The sequence below is a fragment of the Mesoplodon mirus genome, assembly GCF_964341445.2.
Source record: "Mesoplodon mirus genome assembly, chromosome: 7".
Classification (NCBI taxonomy): domain Eukaryota; kingdom Metazoa; phylum Chordata; class Mammalia; order Artiodactyla; family Ziphiidae; genus Mesoplodon; species Mesoplodon mirus.
In genome coordinates, this window is record NC_138983.1 from 120,452,932 (window position 1) to 120,477,414 (window position 24,483).

Sequence of the window (24,483 nt, forward strand, 5' to 3'; positions counted from 1 at the left end):
TTGGAAAAAAGGTATACAGGAACTATTTTTGACTAGGGTGCGTATGTGGGCTCCTGGTCTACTTAGATGAATCCTCATATACTACTGCCAGCGATCATCAGTCTCATAACCACCTCTCCTCAACCCCGGCCCCAATTTCCTTCTCACTTTTACAAACAACATAACTCACAGTAGAATAAGGTATTGCTTAGGAAGAGTGAAGAGCAGGGGCTTCCCTGGTGGCGCAGTGGTTGAGAATCTGCCTGCCAGTGCAGGGGACACGGGTTCGTGCCCCGGTCCGGGAAGATCCCACATGCCGCAGAGCAGCTGGGCCCGTGAGCCATGGCCGCTGAGCCTGCGCGTCCGGAGGCTGTGCTCCGCAGCGGGAGAGGCCACAACAGTGAGAGGCCCACGTACCGCAAAAAAAAAAAAAGAATCCGCCTGCCAATGCAGGGGACATGGGTTCGTGCCCCGGTTCGCGAAGATCCCACATGCCGCGGAGCAACTAGGCCCGTGAGCCACAACTACTGAGCCTGCACATCTGGAGCCTGTGCTCCGCAACAAGAGAGGCCACGATAGTGAGAGGCTCTGGCATCGCGATGAAGAGTGGCCCCCGCTCAACACAACTGGAGAGAGCCCTTGCACAGAAACGAAGACCCAACACAGCCAAAAATAAATAAAAATTAAAAAAAAAACAAAATAAAAGAATGAAGGGCAGAGGCACAGTGAGCAGGTGGAGGTCCTGAGAGCCAGACGATCTTACACAAAGAATATAAAATAAATTAAAATAATAACATGAAATTAATGAAATAAAATGTATACATATACAAATATATATTAATTTTAATTTAAAATTTTAAACTACAGAAGCGTTGCAAGAACAATACAATGAATTACCATATACCCTTTACCTAGATTTATCAATTTAACATTTTGCCACATTTGCCTTATCTACCTTTCCTAAACTATTTGAGAGCAGGTCCCATATATCAAAATTTTCATCCCTAAATACTTCAGTGTGTGTCTTTTAATAAGGGTACTCTTTTTCATAACAACAGCACAAGCATAAAATTCAAAAAGCTTAACATTTAAATAATACTATTGGGACTTCCCTGGTGGCACAGTGGTTAAGAATCCGCCTGCCAATTCAGGGGGCACAAGTTCAAGCCTTGGTCCAGGAAGATCCCACATGTGGTGGAGCAACTAAACCTGTGCGCCACAACTACTGAGCCTGCGCTCTAGAGCCCGCGAGCCACAACTACTGAAGCCCATGCACCTAGAGCCCGTGCTCCACAACAAGAGAAGCCACCACAATGAGAAGCCTGCACATCACAAGGAAGAGTAGCCCCCTCACCCCCCGCTCACTGCAACTAAAGAAAGCCCAGGAGCAGCAATGAAGACTCAACACAGCCAAAAATAAATAAATAAATTTATATAAATAAATAATATTATCCAATATGCAATCCATAGGCAAATTATCCAATATGCAATCCATAGGCAAATTTAATAGAAAATAATCCTTTCTAGCACTTTTCTCCCAATCCAGGGTCACATATTGCCTTTGGTGACATGTCTCTTTAATCTCTTAAATCTAGAACAGTTCCACAGTCTTTCAGGACACTGATCCAGACCAATGGTTGGATAGAATGTTTCTCAAGTTGCATTTTTTTCTGATTGTTTCTTTGTGATTAGATTCAGAAGATGTATTTTCGACAGGAATACTACAAAAGAGATACTGTATACTTCTCAGTACCTTACATCAGGAGGTACATCATTGTCATTTTGTCTCATAATTGGTGACATTAACTTTGACCATTTAGTTATGGTGGTGTCTGTCAGATTTCTCCACCGTGAAAGTACTGTTTTTATCCCTTTGTAATGAATAAGAAATTTGAGGATACTTTGAGATTGTGTAAACATCCTTTTCCCTAGCAAAATTTCACCCAATGATTTTTAACATCTATTGATAATTCTATCTGAGTCAATTACTACTATAATGGTTGCAAAATGGTGATTTCCTAATTTCATCATTTCTTGTATGTATATTAGTTGACATTCCACTATCAAGAATTGTCATTTCTCCCCCCCCATACTTATTTAACATTGTAAGAACAAGTAAGCACCCGTGGATTCTTTTTTTTTAATTCATTGTTATAATCCATTTCCATCATTATTCATTCGTGATGCTCAAATTGTCCCAGATGGCTAAGTGGAGGTACCTTCAAACTGGCTCCTGTTTCCTTTTTTTTTTTTTTTTTTTTTTTGCGGTACGCGGGCCTCTCACTGCTGGGGCCTCTCCTGTTGCGGAGCACAGGCTCCGGACACGCAGGCTCAGCGGCCATGGCTCACGGGCCTAGCCGCTCCGCGGCATGTGGGATCTTCCCAGACCGGGCCACGAAGCCGTGTCTCCTGCATCTGCAGGCGGACTCTCAACCACTGCGCCACCAGGGGAGCCCTCCTGTTTCCTTTTGACACGTCCTCATCATTCTTTGAAAATCTTGCTTTATGGGACAAGATTTTCAAGGGCATTTTATACTTTCCCTCCCCCTGTCTGGGAATCAGCCATTTCTCCAGAGTCTGGCTCCTTTTATTGGAGACTGGCATTTAGAAACCAAGGTCTAAGGACACATAATATGTTTCAAAATATTAAAATAACGCTGTATCTGTTTCCTTGGGTCACCATATGGAAGATTGGTGTGGTGATATGCAATCCTGACTCTAGCATTACCTGTGTGACCTTGGCAATTCCCTGCATTCCCTGGGGGTTGATTTCTCATCTGAAAAGAAATTGGATTAAATAAGTATTTCTTAACCTTTTCCCGGTCACCAACACGTTTGAGAATCTGATAAAACTATAGTCCCATCTCCCCAGAGGCAAGCTCAAAGAGGCAAAAAATTGCACACATTTTAGGGGGTTCGGTCTCCAAAGCCCATTTGAGGCTTCACATCCCTGGATTAGGTGATCTCCAAGGTCTCTTCAACGCTGACATTCTGTGAGTCTACAAGCGCCCGCGATGCTGTCAGAATGATTCTTAAGAGACATCAAATTTGGAGGGATTTATATAGAAACAGATGAAAAAGGATACAAAGAAAGGAGACTGTGAGCAATGCATTGCTCAGTCACAGTTCTTTGCCCTTTCCAAATTTAGGACGCACAGTAGTCATAGGTGAGAGGTTTTGGCGGGAAGGTCCCCGGGTGGGCTGGGAACGCCGGGGCGGGGTAAAGAGACCCGAGCCAGACCCAGGTCTCTGCAGCCCTCCGCTCCGCCCACCAGGGCTCGCTCTTGCCCTTCGGCTGGGTGGCCGAGGATCTGGGCGGGCCGGGCTGCTATCCCGCCCCTGGCAGCGGCGAGGCGGCGGGGAGCATGGAGGGCGCCGGAGCCCGGAAGAAACGCGCTGTCCAGGCCCCGCCCATCTGCCCTCCCTCACACCCGCCCGCCCGCGGACGTCCGCGGTGCTCCGGTCGCCATGGTGACCAATCGAGGCCCGGTCCCGCCCCCGCCCCTCTTCCCCGGCCCCCTGACGTCGGCGCACGTCAGCGGCGGCGCGCGCCTGGCTGGGCCCTGCGGAGCGGGAGGGACTGAGCGAAGGAGTGAGCGGAGCGGCCGTCGCCCGAGCGGAGCTGAGCAGCCAGGCAGCCTGCCCGCCGCCCTCCAGCCCGCGCTCCAGTCCGCAGTGTCTAGCAGCGGGGCCCAGCATGGTCATGGCGGATGGCCCGAGGCACTTGCAGCGCGGGCCGGTCCGGGTGGGGTTCTACGAAATCGAGGGCACGCTGGGCAAAGGCAACTTCGCCGTGGTGAAGCTGGGGCGACACCGGATCACCAGGACGGAGGTGCGGCCCGGGGCTCGGCGGGAGCGTCCGAGGCGAGGGTTCTGGAGAGGAGCTTGACCGAGAGGGGCGGCCGCAGCGGGGGCCTGGGGAGATCCGAGAGGCCGGGTCACTAGCTGAGGAGAGAGGGCCTGGGAGTATGAGGACCCAGGAGGTCCAGGGGTCGGTGAGCGCCGCAGCAACCGGGGCCGCGCCACCCGGACCCCAGTGTCGTCCGATTGGAAGCCCGACCAGCAGGGGCTTTGCCGTTCCTAGGCCACCACCGTGGCCACACGGAATTTCACCCAGAGCTTCCCACCCGAGCCGTGACCTGGTCTGTGGCCTCCGCTCTGGAGCCCAAGTTCCGCGTCTTCCCTGCTTTCAGCTGGGGGTGGGGTGGGAGGGGAAGTCTCCGTGCTCCTGGGCTGCGCGGTGAGAGACGTCGCCAGCCCCGAAGAGGGGACCGCCTGTGCTCTGACTCCCTGGACTGGGCTTCGCGCGGCTCCCGGGACCCCGGCGCCCCTCCCCCGCGCGAGGAAGGGGCCACTGGACGGGAATGCCCGGGCCGGCACTGTCCATCTCTCTCTCTTTTTGCCAGACAGTATCTCTGACTTAGTGTCAGGCTAGTTTGATTTCGTGCCTGAGGTATTTCCACCTATTACTCCAGACAATAGAGCTGGTTAAAATGGTCATCTCTGCATTTGCACAGTTGGTGGGTTGGTCTTTCTTATCCTAGGTTATCCCTTTACCAGGTGTGCATTCTGGCTGTGAATACGCGTTCCTTAAGCCGCAGCATATTCTGCCTCTCTACTCATAAAGCCCTCGACTGCTTCCTGACGGTGAAGCTAGCATCCCCCCCTCCATTGCACATTCTAATGCACCGCACATATTTTCTCGCAAGTCTCTGTTCTTACCTAACCCGCCCCCCCTTCCTTTCACCGCTTCGAGCTGCTCTCCTCAGGGTCTCTATTTTAAGACGTGCAAATTAAATACTTTAGAGAAACGGTAGAAACAAAACCGGTCTTTAGAATAAAACCTCATTGTAGTTGTTCTGGAGTTTCACCCTTTTTCAGTTTTTTTCTTTCTTCTAGTTTTCATCCTATTCAGTGTTTCCCCTTATTAGTGCGAAATGTACCAGAGTTCGGATATGAAATAACATAGGATTCTTTTTCAGAATGGCTGTGTAAGGTAAAGGACATTTGAAAACTAGAGGGATTTTTGTAGCTGTTGTTCTTAGAAGTTTTGCTTAATGTGAAGAATTCCATTTCCAAAAAGAAGGGGCATATGTCATTGTGTCGTCCTCACTTTTTGCCCTCCCCTGCTTATCCGGAGGCAGCCGAAATCCGATTTATTTTTTTAGCATCAGGACCAAGATCACAAATTTTCCTCTCACAAATTTACCAGAGTTAGAAATTTAGGTTAAGTTTGTAATAATAAATAATGTGACTATAGTGAGATTACTTAATCTGATCCCAGCATTTTTAAAAACGAAGAAAGAAGTTAATTCCATGCCTCCAAAGAAACATGGCCCAATGCCATGCTATTTGCCATTTAATTACATGAAAAGAAGGCATTTGTAATGTGTATTTTTATATGCGTCCTTGCTTAATGACTCTAAAAATCAAACAAATTTCACAAAGGACTTCTACAGAACTTTTGAACTAGATTGTTAGGTGGTTGAATTCCAAACCCATCAGCACATAACATTTTTTTCTCATCAGCTCTTATCAGTATTAATTGAAAGATTTAATTGTCAGCTGTTACTTATTAGGTCAAATTGAGGTAATATAGTATCTACTTAAGAACTGCTTAAGGGGAGCTGATAAGTGACTGACACTTTTTCTTGAGGTTGTCCTTTCAAACCGTAACTTTTAAACTGATATATTTTGTAGGGCTAGGGGGCAGTGTGGAGTAGTATCATGGTTTGGCTATCAGTGAGATCAACGCATTTGTAATTGAAGGCACAGGTCAGATCATGAAAGAGCACTCAGATCCTGAATTGTGTGCATAGTATATTTGTGTAAAATGATTTAAGGTAAAAGCTAAATTTCTAGTCCGTAGAACCCATCTATCGTTGCTTTTCTAAAGAAAGTGTTCTTAACATTAAAAAGAAATAGTGTGAATTTAAGATGGGTGGGTATGAGTGTCGTGGTAATTTAGTGTAACTGGAGATATTAAAGATGAGAGGGGTGAGGGAGATAGCAAGGCATTAATGAAGAGAAAAGTTCCTGTACATGTCAAGTTTTATAAAGTTGCTCTGTGTGAACTTTTGTGGTAATTTTCATTAAGAATTGTTTAGCACAGATGCAATTGTTTCTTACTGTAGTTTGCTGTTTGTTAATGAGGATTTTTAAAGCAGTATTTGTTATCTTTATTCACTGGGTAAATATTTGTATCTTTAATAAATACAACAACTACCTCAAATACTGTAAGTAAGATGGATAGTGGAAACGTTAAAGTGTTGTTTCAGTTATTTGAGGTTCTCATTGCTGAACATACAGTAATTATAGTGAGAACAATTAATATGGCATAAGAACAATAGCAATAAAATATCATGATTATACTCACTGCTTAGAAAACTTCCTTCAATACAGTATGCACTGACGTCAATATTAGTTTGTGTGTTTTAAAATGTAAGGGTCTTTTTTCCCAAGTTTGAACTCCAGCAAATTTTAGGGTTCAGTTTAAACAGCTAAGTGATGAACAGTTGGACCCTTTTCTTAAAAAAAAAAATAATTTATTGTATTTTATTTATTTTTGGCTGCACTGGGTCTCCGTTACTGAGCGTGGGCTTTCTCTAGTTGTGGCGAGCGGGGGCCACTCTTCATTGCGGTGCATGGGCCCCTCACCGCGGTGGCCTCTCCCGTTGCAGAGCACGGGCTCCAGGCACGCGGGCTCAGCAGTTGTGGCACAAGGGCTTAGTTGCTCCACGGCATGTGGGATCCTCCCGGACCAGGGCTCGAACCCGTGTCCCCTGCATTAGCAGGCGGACTCTCAACCACTGCGCCACCAGGGAAGCCCCCCTTTTATTTTAATTGGTTCTCCGTCTCTTGTTCTGTATCACTCAAAAATGATGTATTTTCACAGAGCTTGGGAGATCCAATACTGCCTTTTAGGTGGAAAAAAAAAATCAGTAGACAAAAGAGATCTTCATTTTGGTCTAATCTATCAAATAGCTTAACATTGTTTAAGAAATATAATTACATCATCACATCATCATCTGAAGCAGTGTTCTCATGTTAGATCTCTATGTTAATTTTACGCACAAAAGGGAAGGCAGGGCTTCCCTGATGGCGCAGTGGTTGAGAGTCCACCTGCCAGTGCAGGGGACACGGGTTCGTGCCCCGGTCCGGGAAGATCCCACATGCCGCGGAGCGGCAGGGCCCGTGAGCCATGGCCGCTGAGCCTGCGCGTCCGGAGCCTGTGCTCCGCAACGAGAGAGGCCCCAGCAGTGAGAGGCCTGCGTACCGCAAAAAAAAAATTTTTTTTTTTAATTTAAAAAAAGGGAAGGCAGGTGATGGTAGAATCCAGCTTCTTAGTATAATACTTCATAAAAGCTTTATAGTATTGGTTTGTGATTTATGAATTAGAGTAGCTAATTTTATAAAATTAACATAATGGAAAAAGAATAATAGCATTTAGACTGTTAAACTATTTTAGGCAGTAGTGGTTGCTAGTTTGCTATGCTGTGAGTGTCCTTGAGAAGTGTATTTTATTAATACTGCACTAGTAAAGAACTTTTTCCCTCTAACTAAGCATGTGACTAGTTTTTTGGTTTTTTTGTCTGTTAAGTAAAATTTCAGAAAAGTCATTTGTGCCCTTAAACTTTTTTGTCTCTGTAAAAGAAACATAATCTTGCTGTAGAAAATATCAAGAAGAGTATAGTGCACAAAAAAGTACATGTGTAATTCCTCCCTCAGTGGAAATAAATCATTCTTAACATTATGGCATATTTCCCTCCAGTCTTTCTTTTTTTTTAATGCCTTTTTTTCCCCATAGATGAGATCACATGGTAGATACACTTATATAAATTGTATCTTCTTTTTCCACTTATCATTATAACCTAAACATTTTGCCTATTATATATAACTTTATTAAACATTTTTAATAGCTGCATAGTGTTCTACCTTGTAGATGAATCCTATTTTACTTAACAATTTTCTTATTTAACATTATGCAGTTTCAAGTTTTCACTTACAGTAAATAATTTGCAGCAAATAATTTTTATGTATATAACTCTGTATCTGCATTTTCAATTATTTTAGGGGGGAGAGATTGGAGGTAAATTCCTAGAAGGGAAATTACCAAGTAAGAAGGTATTGTTTTTACATTAAAGAAATAGTGTATTTTTATTATCAAATCTATCATGTTTATTATTGAACATTTTTAAAAGTGAAGATAAATGAAAAGAATTAACTATAATATCACCACCCAGAGATAACCATCATTAGTTATTATCACACCTTTTCTGTGATAGATAATTGAGTTTTCCTCAATACCATACCTCTTGTGTTGCTTGGCTAAAGAGCATATAAATGTGTGGTCCATGGAATCTTAAAGATATTTCACACAGATTCTGAAAATTATTTTATTAAAATGGCATGTAGGTATTACTTATAATTAAGAAAATCTGGAATATAAAGCATAGCAAGGGACTTTCAAAAACTGCTTTTTTCACTGAAAAATCATTCTGTGTGCATTTGGGCGCTTTTATATTTAGGCATAATTCATAAACTAACTACTACCTTAAAATGTAAGCATTTTTAAAGCTTTCCAAATAGTTAAGTACAAAATTGCATTTTTAGAGCAAAGGTAGAAACAAAAGAAGGGCATATTACACCCTGATTATGGTATTTCTTGAAGAAGAGAACTCAATTTTTTAATACATTTGAATTTTATATTTTGCTTTAAAATTTTAAGACTCCTCTCTGTAGTCTTGGTGTTAATCTTGTTCTGTAAAATATTCCAGATGTGAAGAAGCAGCTGTACTATGTGCAACAGGAGGAATGGTTACCAAATAAGTTAACCAGTAATGTTTGTATCTAGGCCTATGTATGATCTTTAACTGTGTGTTGAAATAAAAATTAGATTTTTCATGGAACATATATGCTTTACTAGAAATTGCTCTTTAGTTTCTTGGCACTCCAGACAAATTTGACAAGTTTATTCTGCTACATATTGTTCAGAATGATCTGTTCTTTGGGAGGAGGGGGAGACAAACGTGCAAAATAAGAGTTGTATAAATTTTTATATTCCGTAGAAATGCTTAACAGAGTTTCATGCATTCTGCTTTTAATTCCACTGGGAAATTCTGTCCCAGTCATCAGGCAATTAAGAAACCATTTATTTGGAAATAACTGAAACTGGCCTCGATTCCTGGATTCACATGATGTTATTTGATTTATGGCCCACTACTGATGGCAGATTCATTTCCTTGGAGCCAAATGGATTCCAGAAATTCATTAAGATATCTTTCTTTCCTCTTTAGTGTACCTAATACCTCTTCTACTTTCCACCTCCATATTTTTAAAATATGTCATTTATGTCAAAGTTCCTTTATACAGGACATTTGTGGAGAATGCCTTCCCACCCTTCAAAGAGAAGCAGCCCATATATCCAGTTTGAGTTTATTGAAAGGTTGAAAGATGGTTACATTTGGGAATTTCATCAGAAACTTTTCATTTTAAAAAACATTTAAAAAATACTTTAAACAGGTTAACATGTGAATCTTGCATGAATTAAACTGAAAATTTGTTTTTTCTTCTTTAAAGTAAACATAGTATTTATGTTTTTCCCCCAATTACAAAAGATATGCATGTTCTTTGTAGACATTGTTGAAAAACTTGAAGAAGAAAATAAACGTTCTTATTTTAATTCCACCATCCAGACCAAGAGACAACCACTGTTAATATTTGGTTCATATCCTCTTAGCTATTCACGTATATTTAATATATAATAAAATTGATGTCATCTACACATATAATCTGTGTTTTTTACTAAATCTGTTGTTAACATTTCCCCAAGTTTAAAAAAGTATTGTCTAAAGCATGGTTAAGTAGTATCCTTGCATATGAGTCTCTGTATTTCATTTAATCAATTTCCTGTTATTGAACATTTAGATTATTTCTCTCTCTTGCTGTTTCTCTTTCTAAAATAATATTTCAGTGCGCATTCCTATATATACATCTTTGTGCATCTATCTGATTGTTTCCTCAGGATAATCCCATAGCAGTGGAATTCTTGGGTCAGGGAGTATGTCCTTACATCCATATCTGATGGCATGAGATGCCAAATTACCTCCAGAAAAGGAGTTAATAATTTTTGTCAGGAAGAATACATATTTTTTTAAATCTTTCCCAGTTTGATCGGGAAAAACAGTATTTTTATTTGAATTTGCATTTCTTTGATTTACTTTGATTACACAGTTTTATAAGATGACTGTTTACATTTCTTTTGTGAATTGCTTTTTGTCTTTTGGCCAATTTTTTTAATTGAGTTGTCTTTTTGTTGATTTTTTTAAGTACTTTTTAAGATAGATTATTTTTAATCACTTCTTTTATAGTCTTAAAAATTCTCTGTTCAATTTTTACGGATCTAAAAGTGTAGTGACATTTACCTTTCCTCCAATCTCTTTTCCTTACCCACCATTATAAAAGTCAGATTAAATTTTAATGAGGATTTATTTTATTGTATAAGTTCTTACATTTTAAAAGTCAAATTTTAAACTGGAAGATAAGTTGAATTTATTTATTCTTAAAGGATAACTGGAGAACTCCATGTCAGTTTTATTACTGACTTTACTGCTTTCAGAAACCCTTTCATTGTAGACGACTCAATCACAATCACTATTCAATCAAACAGTAGGCTGGTATGTTCTGATTCTACCTGTGATTTGATGTATAAGCTTGAAAAGTGCGTTCATTTTTTTAATTTCAGAGGTCTAATTATATGGTAAGGATTTTGCTACTTGGTACTTCAGAAGGACAGTGTAGAATTAGTGTATTAGTAGTAAATAGCACTGAAACACATATTACCTGAGACAACAAACATGTTAATCCTTTCTGATTGTTTACTAGAAGGATAGCTCTTATTGTGTAACTTCCTTATAAAGTCCCCCAAAGCCAGTTTTGTGTGTGGTTTCTTTAAGTGCACGAGATTAATATTTCTTTTATGAGAAGTGAAATAATTTTTTCTAGAAGTATCAAAAAGTGTACCATTACCATTAAATTACATTTTGAAATTTGAAAAAATCCCTTTTATCCATCAGCTTAACACTATTTCATTTCTGCTCTTACATTTAATTCTTTGTCTTCCTTGCAAATTTGTATTTTACATAGTTGTTACTTTCACATTTTCTTTTTTACTTAACATTGTTGGAAACATTTCTATGTATATAGTCTTCATAATTAATATTTAAATCTTATTAAATAATATAACCATTTTATAGAGAACTTAGAAAAATAATAAAATGAAAATGACTAATGTTTCACAGATGGAGAAGTTAGCATATATAATAAATATAACTTCATTTCACTTTTCTTTTCTTTTTCTTATTAGAAAAGTAGTTCATGCTCATTGAAGAAAAATTGCACTGAAAAGTAAATCAGGAAAATAAAATAATTCATGATTTTTTTTCCACCCACCAATAACATTTTTGTCATATTTATATCTAGTTTTTATTGGTCTTTTTCTATATATACCTTGTGTTCAGACTGCAATGATATCCTGATTTTTTAATTTAATATTTTAGTCTCATCATTTCTACATATTATTAAAAGGAACTATTTTAATAGCTGTATAATGGTCATAATGTAAATCTACCATAAATCATGTACTTATTTCCCAATTATTGTTTCTATTTTTATATTATAAACAATACTCTTGAATATATTTACACACAAATCTTCATCATCATTTCAGATTATTTTCTACAAATAAATGCTCAGAAATAGAAGCCTTAGGCTAAATTGGATGGATGATTTTTAAGGTTCTTGCATAAGATTGCTAAATCACCTTCCAGAAAAATTATAACCTATTTTATATTCCTACTAACAATATATAAAAATGGCCATCTCGTTGAATTTTAGCTCACAAGGGTGTTTTTTCATCTTTATGAATAGAATTTGAAAAAGTATTTTTGAGATATAATTGACATATAACATTATATTAGGTATATATACATTTTCCTATTTAAGAGGTTGAATATCCAGTGTTGCTACTTTACATTGGATTTAGTTTGATAGTAATTATCCTAGTTTATCCAATACGCTCTCCAAAGTTGTATGGGAAACCTTCCTTTTGTGTCGTAGCAGAAGAAATATTAATTTTTTATCACTATAAATTCATTGAAGGTTTTTTAAAGATATTGGATGCATAACTGGGAATTAGAGAGTTGAATAATTTAGATGAGCAACACCAAAAAAGGATCCTTTGATTTGGAGTCCCTTGCTTGACTTTGTTGTAACCATGAGATTTTGTCCTTGGTACTATGTTCAGAACTAAGTAGAGAAGGGATGCAGAGAGGAAGTTCCCAGAAATCTAAGTTCATAGTTATCTTTAAAATGAACTAGTGGAGCACAACTCTTTTGTACATTCAGAATTTCATACAACATTGGCGAAATCCCCCAATGCAGATTTTTGTTGTTCATTAAATTTGTTTTCCAAAATGTGTTCTCTTTGTTCTCACAGACCTATTAAGTTCCTTGAGGGTAGGAATCAGATATTGTTCATTTTTGTATCCTGGGCATAATTCCGGGCATACAACAGGTGCTCAGTAAATGTGTGAATAATAGGCTCATTGAAGAGTGAAAAGATGGAACTTGAAGGTAGAAGGCCTGTGGGTTTTTTCCCATTAATTCACTTGAGCTTTAGAACCTTTGTAGATTATGTAACATCTTTCGAACCTCAGTTTCATCAACTCATGAGTGTACTGCTTGTTCCATTTACTTCAAAAAATTGAGATATAAATGATATAAAATATGTAAAAGTATCATGTTAAATTAAAAAGTGCTGTACAGTTGTGAAAGTCATCATCATATTTCTGGGAAGTACTTGGTAAAGAGTCCCATTGTTAAGAAATTACCTGGAAGAGTATAGCAGAGACGATTAGCTGATCACCAAAAATCCACTCTTTCCTCTTCTTCCTGGACCTACAGCTCAAATGTTTCTTGGCCTCCCTTACATTTAGGTATGGTCATATGACTAAGTTTTAACTATTGTGTGCCACTTCCAAGACTGGCCCATAAAAACCTCTCAGGAGGGCTCCTCCAAGCTTTCTTCTCCTTCTGTCTGACTGGAATGGAGACAACCTTCAGGGTTGTCTATCCTTTTTTTTTCTTTGGCCATGAGCTGCGTGGCTTGTGGGATCTTAGTTCCCCGACCAGGGATTGAACCCGGGCCCCCTGAAGTGAAAGCACAGAGTCCTAGCCACTGGACCACCTGGGAATTCCCAGGACTGTCTATCCTTTACCCTTTACCACCTTTATTTAACCCTTTAAAGGTAATAAAGACTCCTTGTATACCTCGTATGCCTGCATGGAAGAGGGCTACCTGCTAACTTCTTTACCTGTCCAGTTTTGCTGCATGAAAAATAAACTTCCGTTGTGTTCAAATCAGTATATGTTTTGGCGTCTACTTGTTATAGCAGTTAGACTAGCCCTAACTATTACAGGGAGCATGCTAACACACAATCTACTTTTTCATAATCCTCTGAAAGCCTTACAAACAAGGGGTAACAGTGTGAAGATATAAATATACAACCTGTGGTCCACATACATACAGTCTGTGACCCAAGATAAAATTGAGGAGAGAATTATATTTTGTCATTAGAGAATTTTTTGGCTGAGAACAGTTAAATAATGAAGTTTATAACTTAATAAAATTTAATTAGATAACATATATTTTTCACTTTTTCATTATTTGAGGCCCAGATTCCAAAAGAGTATCAAAGAGGAGAAATCTCTTGGTAATACCTCACTTTAATTGGTATTTAGTATTTAAACTTTTTCTTTAACATTAAATATGATGCTCAAATATATATAATAAAAAATTTTCTTAACGACAGTAACCATGCTGAGATTTTTTAAACCATTATTCCTTTCTATTTATTTATTTTTCTCTGTTTACTAGATAATTGTGACCCATTTCATTATAAAAGCTTTTTGTTGGGAAGGGACTACTGGTATGTAGATGCACTCCAGAAATTGTAGGGCAAGAAATTTTCTTCAAAATATGCATGTCTATGAAACTCCATGTTACCTTCCTAAGGAATGTTGAGGAAATTAAAATATACACTTATCTTTTTATCTGGCAGCTTTTACCCAAAGTTACCCAAAATAACTGATAATCCTGTATTCTATCATACTATAGTTGAGGTGGTTTGAGGTGGTTCAATAATGTTCCTACTAGCAAATACAATATTAATCAGTCACTCCTCTAGCAGTCAAAGTTTAGCACTTTTTACCTTCTAGAATATTTCGATATGGGAATAAATAAAATACCACCAAACATAATGAAAATAGCTATCACAAAACCTGCAAACTTTACTGCCTAGAGAAGGAGCTACCCCCTTTCTTCTTAGGCAATAAATTTAATTTTACCTGTCATGTTTAGTAATCTTATTTCCCTTGGGAAGCTTGAGTTCTTCTATGAGTTACAATTAATTCAAATTAGGAAACAAGCTATGGACAGCAAAATAGAAATAGAGAAAGGTAAGAAGTAAACCTTACTGGAGAACTTTAAGAGATAACAGGAAAGGACAGGGCAACTGTAAGGAAAGAAGAAAAAACATATTAACAGGAGCCTAAGGGAATTAAGTGAGTTGACAGGTTGAGTCCTATTTTCTTGGTTACCTTTTAGGAGTATTGAACTATTATACCACATACAATAATTGATATAAAAAATTACCCTGAAACAACAACATAAGACCGAATTATGTTCAGAATGCTTTTGGGTAGAATGTGAAGTACATTTCAGAGTTTCTTCAGAACTTATTAAAGTTTGGGTGGTTCCCAATTATCTGAAAGTTTTATCTGAGTCAGAATGGCTTATTTCCTAACCAAATGCCAAATACTAATTTTAAAAAATTAGTTCTTTTTGGTTCCATGAAGAAAGTACGCGATTGTTGATTTCTGACTACCTAGTTATTCACCTTCAGATGCATTTCCTTCAAATTGTTAACTTTTGAGTGGTTTGGGTTCCTATCTAGTTATGACAGGAAGAGGCCACATGTTTTGAAGTCAAATTCCTTTAAGGAAGTAAAAATTTAGTGTGATTACTAACATTTGAGTTTTTGCACTTTATTTTTAAAACAAAATTTAATCCAATTGATATCTTTTCATGTAGATGAGTTTTAATTATCTACACTTAGTTTTTTTCCAGAAAGGTATATCTCTATGCTTTGGAACCTATCACTTGCTTTTCTAGAACAATTATATTTCAGTATAAAAGAAACTATCTTTTACTTGGCTGATCATTTGTTTATAGGTACTTTGCAGTGGGATGATAACTAATTGAAACTGCTGAGATTTTATTTCTTCGGTTTTTAAATGGAATAAGGAGTTATAGTTGTACTGAAAGAGAAGTATGTTTTATTAAAGTAACTTTGCAGGGTTATCCTTCATAGCACATTAAAGACACTCCCAAACAATCTGCCACAGTGCCTTATACATGGTAGATGTTTAGAAATACTTGTTGAATGATGAATGAGTGAGCATTGAATTTAAGCTAGTTATCATCATCACAGGGACCTACAGGCGAAGTCTTAGATGTCATTTTTTTTAAAGATTCTTAACTGGAAATGTTAACCATTGTATACTAATTGTATTTATTTGTGTCTGGGATGCAGGTGGCGATAAAAATAATAGATAAGTCTCAGCTGGATGCAGTGAACCTTGAGAAAATCTACCGAGAAGTACAAATAATGAAAATGTTAGACCACCCTCACATAATCAAACTTTATCAGGTATGACTTAGCTTTACACCTCTCCATGCTTTTCACATTCAATACTCTATTTTACATCATCATTTTTCTCTTTTATGTTAGTTTTTTCAGTCTATAAAAAGATAACTATATGCTTTTATTCATCTGAATACATCCATTTTTCTATATTTAAATTAAAAATTAAGAAATAAAAAACTACTGGCAGCTTAATTTTAAGTTGTCTCTCAGACTGTGAGTTATTTGATTACAAAGTTTGTAGTTGTGCATTTATGATAACATGCTGAAACCTGCTGGGTTTTGGTGGTGGTACCATTAATGAGAATATGGCAGTTTTGCTTACTTAAAAAATATATTGTTTATGTTTTATGAAATATAAAAGGCTAAAATAGTATATTACTTAGTGGCATACTTTATAATACTTAGAGCCAAATGTTTATTTTTGGGGGGTTCTTTTATCAGATAAAGTAAATAAGTTATTTTTTTTTAAATTAACTTCAGGGGCTTCCCTGGTGGCACAGTGGTTGGGAGTCTGCCTGCTAGTGCAGGGGACACGGGTTCGAGCCCTGGTCTGGGAGGATCCCACATGCCGCGGAGCAACTGGGCCCGTGAGCCACAACTACTGAGCCTGCGCGTCTGGAGCCTGTGCTCCGCAACAAGAGAGGCCACGACAGTGAGAGGCCCGCGCACCGCAATGAAGAGTGGCCCCCACTTGCCACAACTAGAGATAGCCCTGGCATGGAAATGAAGACCCAACACAGCAAAAATAAATAAATAAGTTAATAAACTCCTACCCCCAACATCTTCTTAAAAAAAAAAAACTTAACTTCATTAAGATACAGTTTTTGTAAAATAAGCTGCACCTCTTTCAAGTGTAAAGCCATGGGGTTTTTTTTGGTGTTTTTTAAAATTTATTTATTTTATTTTTGGCTGCGTTGGGTCTTCACTGCTGCGCGTGAGCTTTCTCTAGCTGTGGTGAGCGGGGACAACTCTTCATTATGGTGCGCAGGCTTCTCATTGCGGTGGCTTCTCTTGTTGCGGAGCATGGGCTCTAGGTGCACAGGCTTCAGTAGTTGTAGCACACGGGCTCAGTAGTTGTGGCTTGCGGGCTCTAGAGCTCAGGCTCAGTAGTTGTGGCGCACAGGCTTAGCTGCTCCACGGCATGTGGGATCTTCCCGGACCAGGGCTCGAACCCGTGTCCCCCGCATTGGCAGGTGGATTCTTAACCACTGCACCACCAGGGAAGCCCAAGCCACGTTTTTGTAAAAGGAGAATTTTTCTCAGATTTTTGAAGAGTAATTTATGTTTAAGAGTGATAATGTAATACAAAACCCTTTTTTATATTTCTATTCATTAATATTTAGAATTTTTTATTGGAAAACTGTTTTTAAGCTAAAATGTTACAGTATGCTAGTCTATGACTTTGATCTCCAAAGTATGATGTGTGTACCTAGTGATGTGCTGGGCTCAGCCTGTACTTGCTTGTGAGAGCTGATTGTTAAATTTTCAGAAGTTTTGTGAGCCAGTTAACACCATGTTAGTGTCAATAGCTCAAAATCAGCGATGGTAGGAGTATTTGTACACCACAGAAATTGGTTTACAAGTCAGGCTCTTTTTTTTTTCCCTCAGAGAGCTAGTGCTAACACACTACTCTGTGCACTCAAATTGGTTAGCACAAGTGTCCCTTGGGGTATAATAAGAAAATATTAGAACTTGTAATTCTGTTTATCTTTTATATTTATCTTCTTGTGTGCCTCGTATAATGTATATAATATATTTATAAAATGGCACAAGTATGTAATGTGTGTCTCTGTGTGTATATATTCATAAATATATATACATATATGTGTATATATACATTTACCTGCATACATACATACAGGTATATATTTGGCTAAATGATTTTATCAATAGAGATTTATAATGTAAACCATGTGGAGACCATTGGAGAGCATTACTGTTAGTTGAGAATGAGAGACTATGGTGTGCCACTCAAAACAATTCCTAAAACTGCAGAGGGCCTCTTAGAGCAAAGTTATGTCAGAGTGTTTCTCCCCTTAGGCTTCTTTTTTTTTTCCTAAAGAGGATACTATAAGAAACTAATCACATCCTTAGAAGTCTGATGACCCATGACTCAAACTGAGGTTAAAACTACCATGATTCTTCAACTATACTTCAATTAAAAAACAAAACAAACAAACCAAAAAACTACCATGATTCGCATGATAATTCTGTTTTTATATGAACTCCAATAATCAGTTAAAGTAACTTACTGTTGGACTTGTTTAGACCCAAGTTGTAGGTAGCTCTTAGTTTTCGGACCTGTTTTAGGAATAGTCCTAAACCTAAATGTTAGAGCAAAATTAGTTTTTAGCCTTTCAGTAGATAGCAGTTAAATATTACATTGTTAGCATGTGCCAGTATGTATGTTCCTTTCTGAATTTAGAAAAACTAATTTAAATAAAAGTGTATAGCAGTGGAGCTATGAAGAAGCTTTTGAACAATGTTTTAAAATAACAGTACTTTGTAAAAATATGAAAGTATAGTAGGAGGACTACCACATTGTGCCAGATTAGCTAGGTTACAGGCCAGATTAACTGAGCTCTATTTTATAAGCTCTACCATATAACACAGCTAGAAAAGTCAGTGAGGAGATAAAAAGTTGATCTTCAAAATTCCCGTTACCTATATTAGTATTTTTCAAACTTGAATGTGCATTATGGTCACCTGAAGATTTTGTTAAAATGAGAATTCTTTGTCAGTAGGTCTGGCATGGGATCTGAGATTTTGCATTTCTAACAGAAGCCTGGGCAGTGCCGCTGCTCCTGTTGCTGGTCTGTGGACCACATTTGGAAGATGAAGGGTCTAGATTTTTCACAAAAATATTAGCATAAGGATATTGTCAGTCTTGTAAACTTCACCAGCTTCTGAATTATTCATAACTTGATACTTTAATTAGTAGTTTTAATTTAGGTAACTCCATAGAATGTTGCAATCTTTTCCTGTGAGACTAATGTGGAATTATTTATCAATAGGTAATGGAGACCAAAAGCATGTTGTACCTTGTGACAGAATATGCCAAAAATGGAGAAATTTTTGGTAAGCACATTTCTTTCCATTTTTTTTTAAATTTGAAAATGTCAATAAGCTTTATGAATAGAATATCTTCTATTAATTCTCCTGCTTGTTTAAAAGTTGCTAACATGAATTAGAAATTTTTAAGCATTAGAATATAGTAAAATATCCAGTAAGCTAAAAATATGCAGTATAATTTAGTCTCTTGTATTTATGATATTAAAGCTATTGCTTAATTCTCTCATCTGTGTTAAAGAGATTGGAGAATCAAAGATAGGGGGAAACTTTCAGTCATATTGCAAAGGAGATTTTCTTTCATTTATCTTCCTTTCTACCTTTCTTTCCAGGGTAAAGATAGTCAGATATTTATTGAGCTTGTACTATGTCTCAGACATTGTACTAGGTGTAGGGGATACAGTGGTGACCTAAATAACACAGTCCCTGCTATTGTGGATCTTATAGTTTAGTAAGCTGTTAACTTTAGCTATAAGACCTCTGGGAAGTCACTAAACCTCTCTGGGACTCAGTTCCTTTGTCACTAATAAAAAAGTATTTGATTAATTGGTTTCTATGATCCATTCTAACCCTTAAAAAATTATAACTATTTTATTGGTTCTAGCTTTCATCTATTTTATTTTTACTTTATGGAGCAAGAACACTGTAGTAGTCTAAATATTTTTGTTTTTTAACCTAAATTTAGTCCGAAATTGTTTTTTAAACAGCTTTATTGAAGAATTCACATACAGTAAATTGCGCACATATAACGTGTACAATTTAGTAAGTTTTCACACACAGATGTGTGAAACAGACCACCACCACAGAAGTTTCTTTGTGACCCTTTGTAATCTTTCTTGCCCCACCTTACCACCAAGCAAGCACTGATTTGTTTTCTGTCACTATAGATTAGTTTATGTCTTCTACAGTTTTATTATATAAAGGTGCTTATATAGTCTGTACCCTTTTCTTTTTCTCAGTATAATTATTTTATGATTCATCCATTTTGTTGCACGTAATAACATATATTTCATTTTATTGTAAGTAGTATCCAGTTTTGTAAATATACCCCAAGTTGCTTATCCATTCATGTATGGATAGACATTTGGGTTGGTTTCAGTTTTAGGCTGTTATACATGAATTGCTATGAACATTCATGTACAAGTCTTTAACTTACAGTCTACCTTCAAGTAATATTCACCACTTCACATAGAGTGTAAGAACCTGGCAATAATATACTTCTGTTTAACCCTTCCTCGCTGTTATTTCTTTGCCCTGCATTTTATTTATACCTATTTTATAAAACACAAAATACAGTGTCATTAATTTTGTTTAAAAAGTCAATTATGTTTTAAAGAGATTTCAATATTTTAAAAAATCTTATACATTTACTAGTGGAGTTACCATTGCCACATCTCTGTATGTAGATGCGTGTTTTCATCTTCATTCCTTTATGTGGATACATATTTTTATCTGGCATCATTTTTCTTCTGCCCGAAGGACTTTATTTAGCATTTCTTGCAGTGCAGGTCTGTTGGCGATGAAATCTTTCAGCTCTTGTATGTCTAAAATAATCCTTATTTTGTCTATTTTTAAATGATATTCGTACTGGGTATGTAATTCTAGGTTGACTTTTTTCCTTTCAGTGCTTTAAAGATATTGCTCCACTGTCGTCTCATTTGCATTATTTCTGAAGAGAAATCTGCTGTCATCTTTTTCCTTTATTCTTCTGTATATAATGTGCCTTTTTTTCCTCTGGCTGCTTTCAGGGTTTTCTGTTTACCACTGGTTTTAACAATTTGATTATGATGTGCCTTTGTGTGGTTTTCTTCATGATTCCTATGGTTGGTGTTCATTGAGCTCCTTGAATCTGTGAATGTTAAGTTTCCATCAAATTCAGAAAATTTTCAGGCATTATTTTTCTGGCCTCTTCATCAAAAACTCCAATTGCACATATATTAGGCTGTTTGAAATCCTCCCACTGCTCACTGATTCCAATTTTGAAAATTCTTCTTTCTGTCTGTATTTCATTTTGGATAGTTGCTATTTCTAGGTCTTCAAGTTATTTAAACTCTTTAGCTATTTGTTTCAACTAGAAGCTTCTTAACTTTAATAGAATGGTGTGGGCTTTGAAGCCAAAAAGATCTGGTTTGCAATGCTGGCTACACCATATTAATTGTCTTTCAAGAAATCTTTATTGAAAGCTGACTCTATGTCCCACACTGTTCTGTGTGGGAAGAGTACCACAATGAAGAAAACAGATGAAAATTCCTTTTCTCAGGAACCTTGCCTTTCAGTGTGGGGAGAGAGACAACATGCAAAATAAGTAAACTGTATAGTATACTAGATGGTGGTACATGCTATAGAAATAAAGCAAGGAAGGGGGCATGTGGAGTGGGAGAGTTGATTGCAGTATAAGATGGAGTGGTCAGGGAAGGCCTCGCTGACATTTGAACAGAGACTAGAAAGCACAGCCATATAGATATGGGAAAGAGAGGGTGGCCCAAGGAGAGGGAAGAGTAAATGCAAAGCCCCTGAGGGCAGCGGTGTGCTTGGTGTGTTCAAGGAATAGCAGGGAGTCCAGTGTAGGTGGAGAGAAGCAAGCAAGAGGGAAGAGCAAGAGCTAGCAAGGAGGAATAGTAGGAAGGTCAGACGAGGTCAGAAAAGTAAATGGGAGGCAGGGGTGGGGCACATTTGGGGGCTTTGTAGACCATGTAAGGACTTTGGCTCTTACCTTGAATAAAATTAGGGAACCATTAGAGACGTGTTTGAGCAAAGAAGTGATTGTATCTAAGCTAACATTTTAAAAGCATCACTGGCTGCTGTGTTGAGAATAGATTGTAGTGAGCAAGGATGGAAACAGGGAGACCAGGTAGGAGACCAGTAGTCCCAAGTGAGAGATGATTATGGCTCAGGCTGGGGTAGCAGTAGTGTACATGGTGCCAAGTGGTCACTCACGGTATGTTTTGAATGAGTAGAATCAGTAGGATTTCTTGACAGAGGGAGACCACCCAAGTAGAGAATATGATTAGGAAAGAGACCAATGTCTGATCCCCGAGGCACTCAAACATTAAAACCTCAGGAAAATAGAAAGAACTACCAAAGAAGACAGAGAAGAAAACCTAGAGAATGCAGTGTCTTGGAAACCAAATGAAGAAAGTGTTCTCAGGAGGATAGAGCGAACATCTATGTCAAATGCTGCTGATAGTCAAGAAACATAAAGAATGACAATTGACCATTGTATCTGGCTCTTGGTAAGAGCAGTTTTGGTGGAGTGAGTGAGCCAAAGCTACACTGAAGAGCAGATGAGAGAGGAAAATGGAGAGAGCCAAACAGAAACCTCTTAAAAGGATTTCCACTTCAAAAAGGGAGAAAAAAAAAAATGGGAAGGTAGTTGAGGTCAAGGGAAGGATTTTTAAGTCTTTATTCACTGGACTATTTTTTAAAGCTTTGGGCTGTAGTTTTATGAGTAAACTAGATAGAAATGGCTATGATGTGTTAGATGTCATTTCTATGAAAATGGAATATTCTAAGTTGTTACTTCTTGCTAAGACCATTGATGATAAAGGTTTGGATCGCATTGTTTTATATAAATTGAAGCATAATTTGGGGATTTTTCATGTAAAATAGCTAGAGTAAATATGAAAGATAAGACAGAGTGAACTGTAGATTCAAGTAGTTACAGGCAAAGCCAGCAAGTTTCTAAGGTGGAGCCCATGAAGACAGTAAAATAGAAGTGGGAAGATGCAGTCCATGGAACATTAATCAAGTAATGAAAAATATGTATAACGTTTTAAGTGAATTCTGAGCCAAAATGTTTTCAGTCTGTTTTAGATGACACAGAACCACAGAAACAATATTCAACTATGTATTAAGAACTATATATTAAGATTTAATGTTCATGTTTATAATGTTGGAATTACTTTTTACAAATAGACCTTTAGTGCCTCCTCTGTGCGGGAGGGCACTGTGTTCCTTTTTTTTTTTTCTTAGTTTTGTATTTAGGTGGCCAGCAAGTCATACTCTGTGTTCTTGAAACATAACTTGAAATTAAATCCTTCTGTTTCCACAGTCATCACCCTTATCTAGGCTTTCATCCCCACATGTCTCAATTATGAAGACCTCATGTTTTACCACGCCCTATTTCTTTTCCAGTCAAGTACATTTCTGATATATTTCCTGTTTAATCTTCCCCAATTATTATTTTTATTATATTACTACTATGTTCATTAACCTTTACTTACCTTCCTATTATTTATTGGATAAAATTCAGAATCTTCAATCTGCAAATAGGATAACTCCACTAAGTAAATAAATGGATGTGCCCAACTATTCCTTACATAGGTCTACAGATTATCCTTAGGTAAGGACAACCAAATTGTCTCAGTTAATAATCAGTCTCCCTCCCTCCCTCCCTCCCTCCCTCCCTCCCTTCCTTCCTTCCTTCCTTCCTTTCTTCCTTCCTTCCTCCCTCCCTCCCTCCCTCCCTTCTTCCCTCCCTCCGTTTGTTTCTTTTTTTCTTTCCATTTTTCTTTGTATCTTTCTATCTTACAAGTTTTTATTTTTACAAAAGTTAAACATGCACTAAGGTAAGAAGTCAAATAATTCTGCAAGATTTGTTACCAAAAAACACCTGTTTCCCATCCTCTTCCCCACCCCCATTTCCCTTTCTCAGAGGCAACCACTTGTACTTCTTTCATCTGATTAATTTAGATTTACCTCCATTTTCCTAAGTAATATGCTTATATTGCAGCTTCTGGCTTTTTCTGTTTAAGGCACAATCTTTTGATAGCTTTTGAATTATTTCCCTACTGTTATAAGTAAGAAGCATATGTTAGAGAGGTGTGTAGGAGCAGTTGTGGAAGACCTTGAGTGTTTGGATAAAGGGTTAGGATTATTTGTCAGAGTGGGCATCTGTGAGCCAGAAGATGGTGAAGAGCCAAAAGGCGATGATATGTGTAAGGACTTTTGTAGGAAGATAAGTCCAGCAGGGGTGTGTAGTTTGAATTAGAGGAGAGGAAGGAGGCTATTTAGGGGACTGGTTTTTTTTTGTTTTGTTTTTTGTTTTTTTGGTTTTTTTGTGGTACGCGGGCCTCTCACTGTTGTAGCCTCTCCCACTGTGGAGCACAGTCTCCGGACACACAGGCCCAGCAGCCATGGCTCACGGGCCCAGCCGCTCCACGGCATGTGGGATCTTCCCGGACCGGGGCACGAACCCGTGTCCCCTGCATCGGCAGGTGGACTCTCAACCACTGCGCCACCAGGGAAGCCCTAGGGGACTGTTTGTATTGTCTAGAGGTAAGAGGCTGAATGCCTAGATTAAGATGTTAGTTGTTAGATTCATGAGAAAAGATTTTAGGCAAAAGGCATTTCCAAAATAACAACAAGCCATATTTATTGAGTACTCCCTTTTTGTTGGGTACTATTTAAAATACTTTACATAATTTATTGAAACCTCACAAAAACCTTGTAAGATAGGCACTGAAAGATTCAGTAATTTGTCCAAAGTCACACAGCAAATAAGTGGGAGAGTTTAAATTTGAACCATGCAATTCCAGAGCCTGTACATTAATAATTAACTATCTGCCATCTCTCAAGAGTTCTTATTGACTGTCAAGAGGAAAACATCGAGAGTTAGGATTTAAAGCAAATGTGATTGAAGAATATTTGTGATGTGGTTGACAGCAAT

General features: G+C 37.9%; 1 protein-coding gene across 3 annotated transcripts in view; it reads left to right on the forward strand.

Annotated features, from left to right (window-relative positions):
• Positions 1-3,530: 3,530 nt before the first annotated feature.
• Positions 3,531-24,483, forward strand: part of SIK2 (salt inducible kinase 2) — a 128,027-nt gene continuing 107,074 nt past the window's right edge. For all 3 annotated transcript variants that reach the window (XM_082626960.1, XM_082626962.1, XM_082626961.1), the window contains exons 1-3: positions 3,531-3,811; positions 15,633-15,749; positions 18,761-18,824. In XM_082626960.1, coding sequence (XP_082483086.1) covers positions 3,677-3,811; positions 15,633-15,749; positions 18,761-18,824 — 316 coding nt within the window. In that variant the 5' untranslated portion in view covers positions 3,531-3,676. The remainder of the gene's footprint in view (positions 3,812-15,632; positions 15,750-18,760; positions 18,825-24,483) is intronic.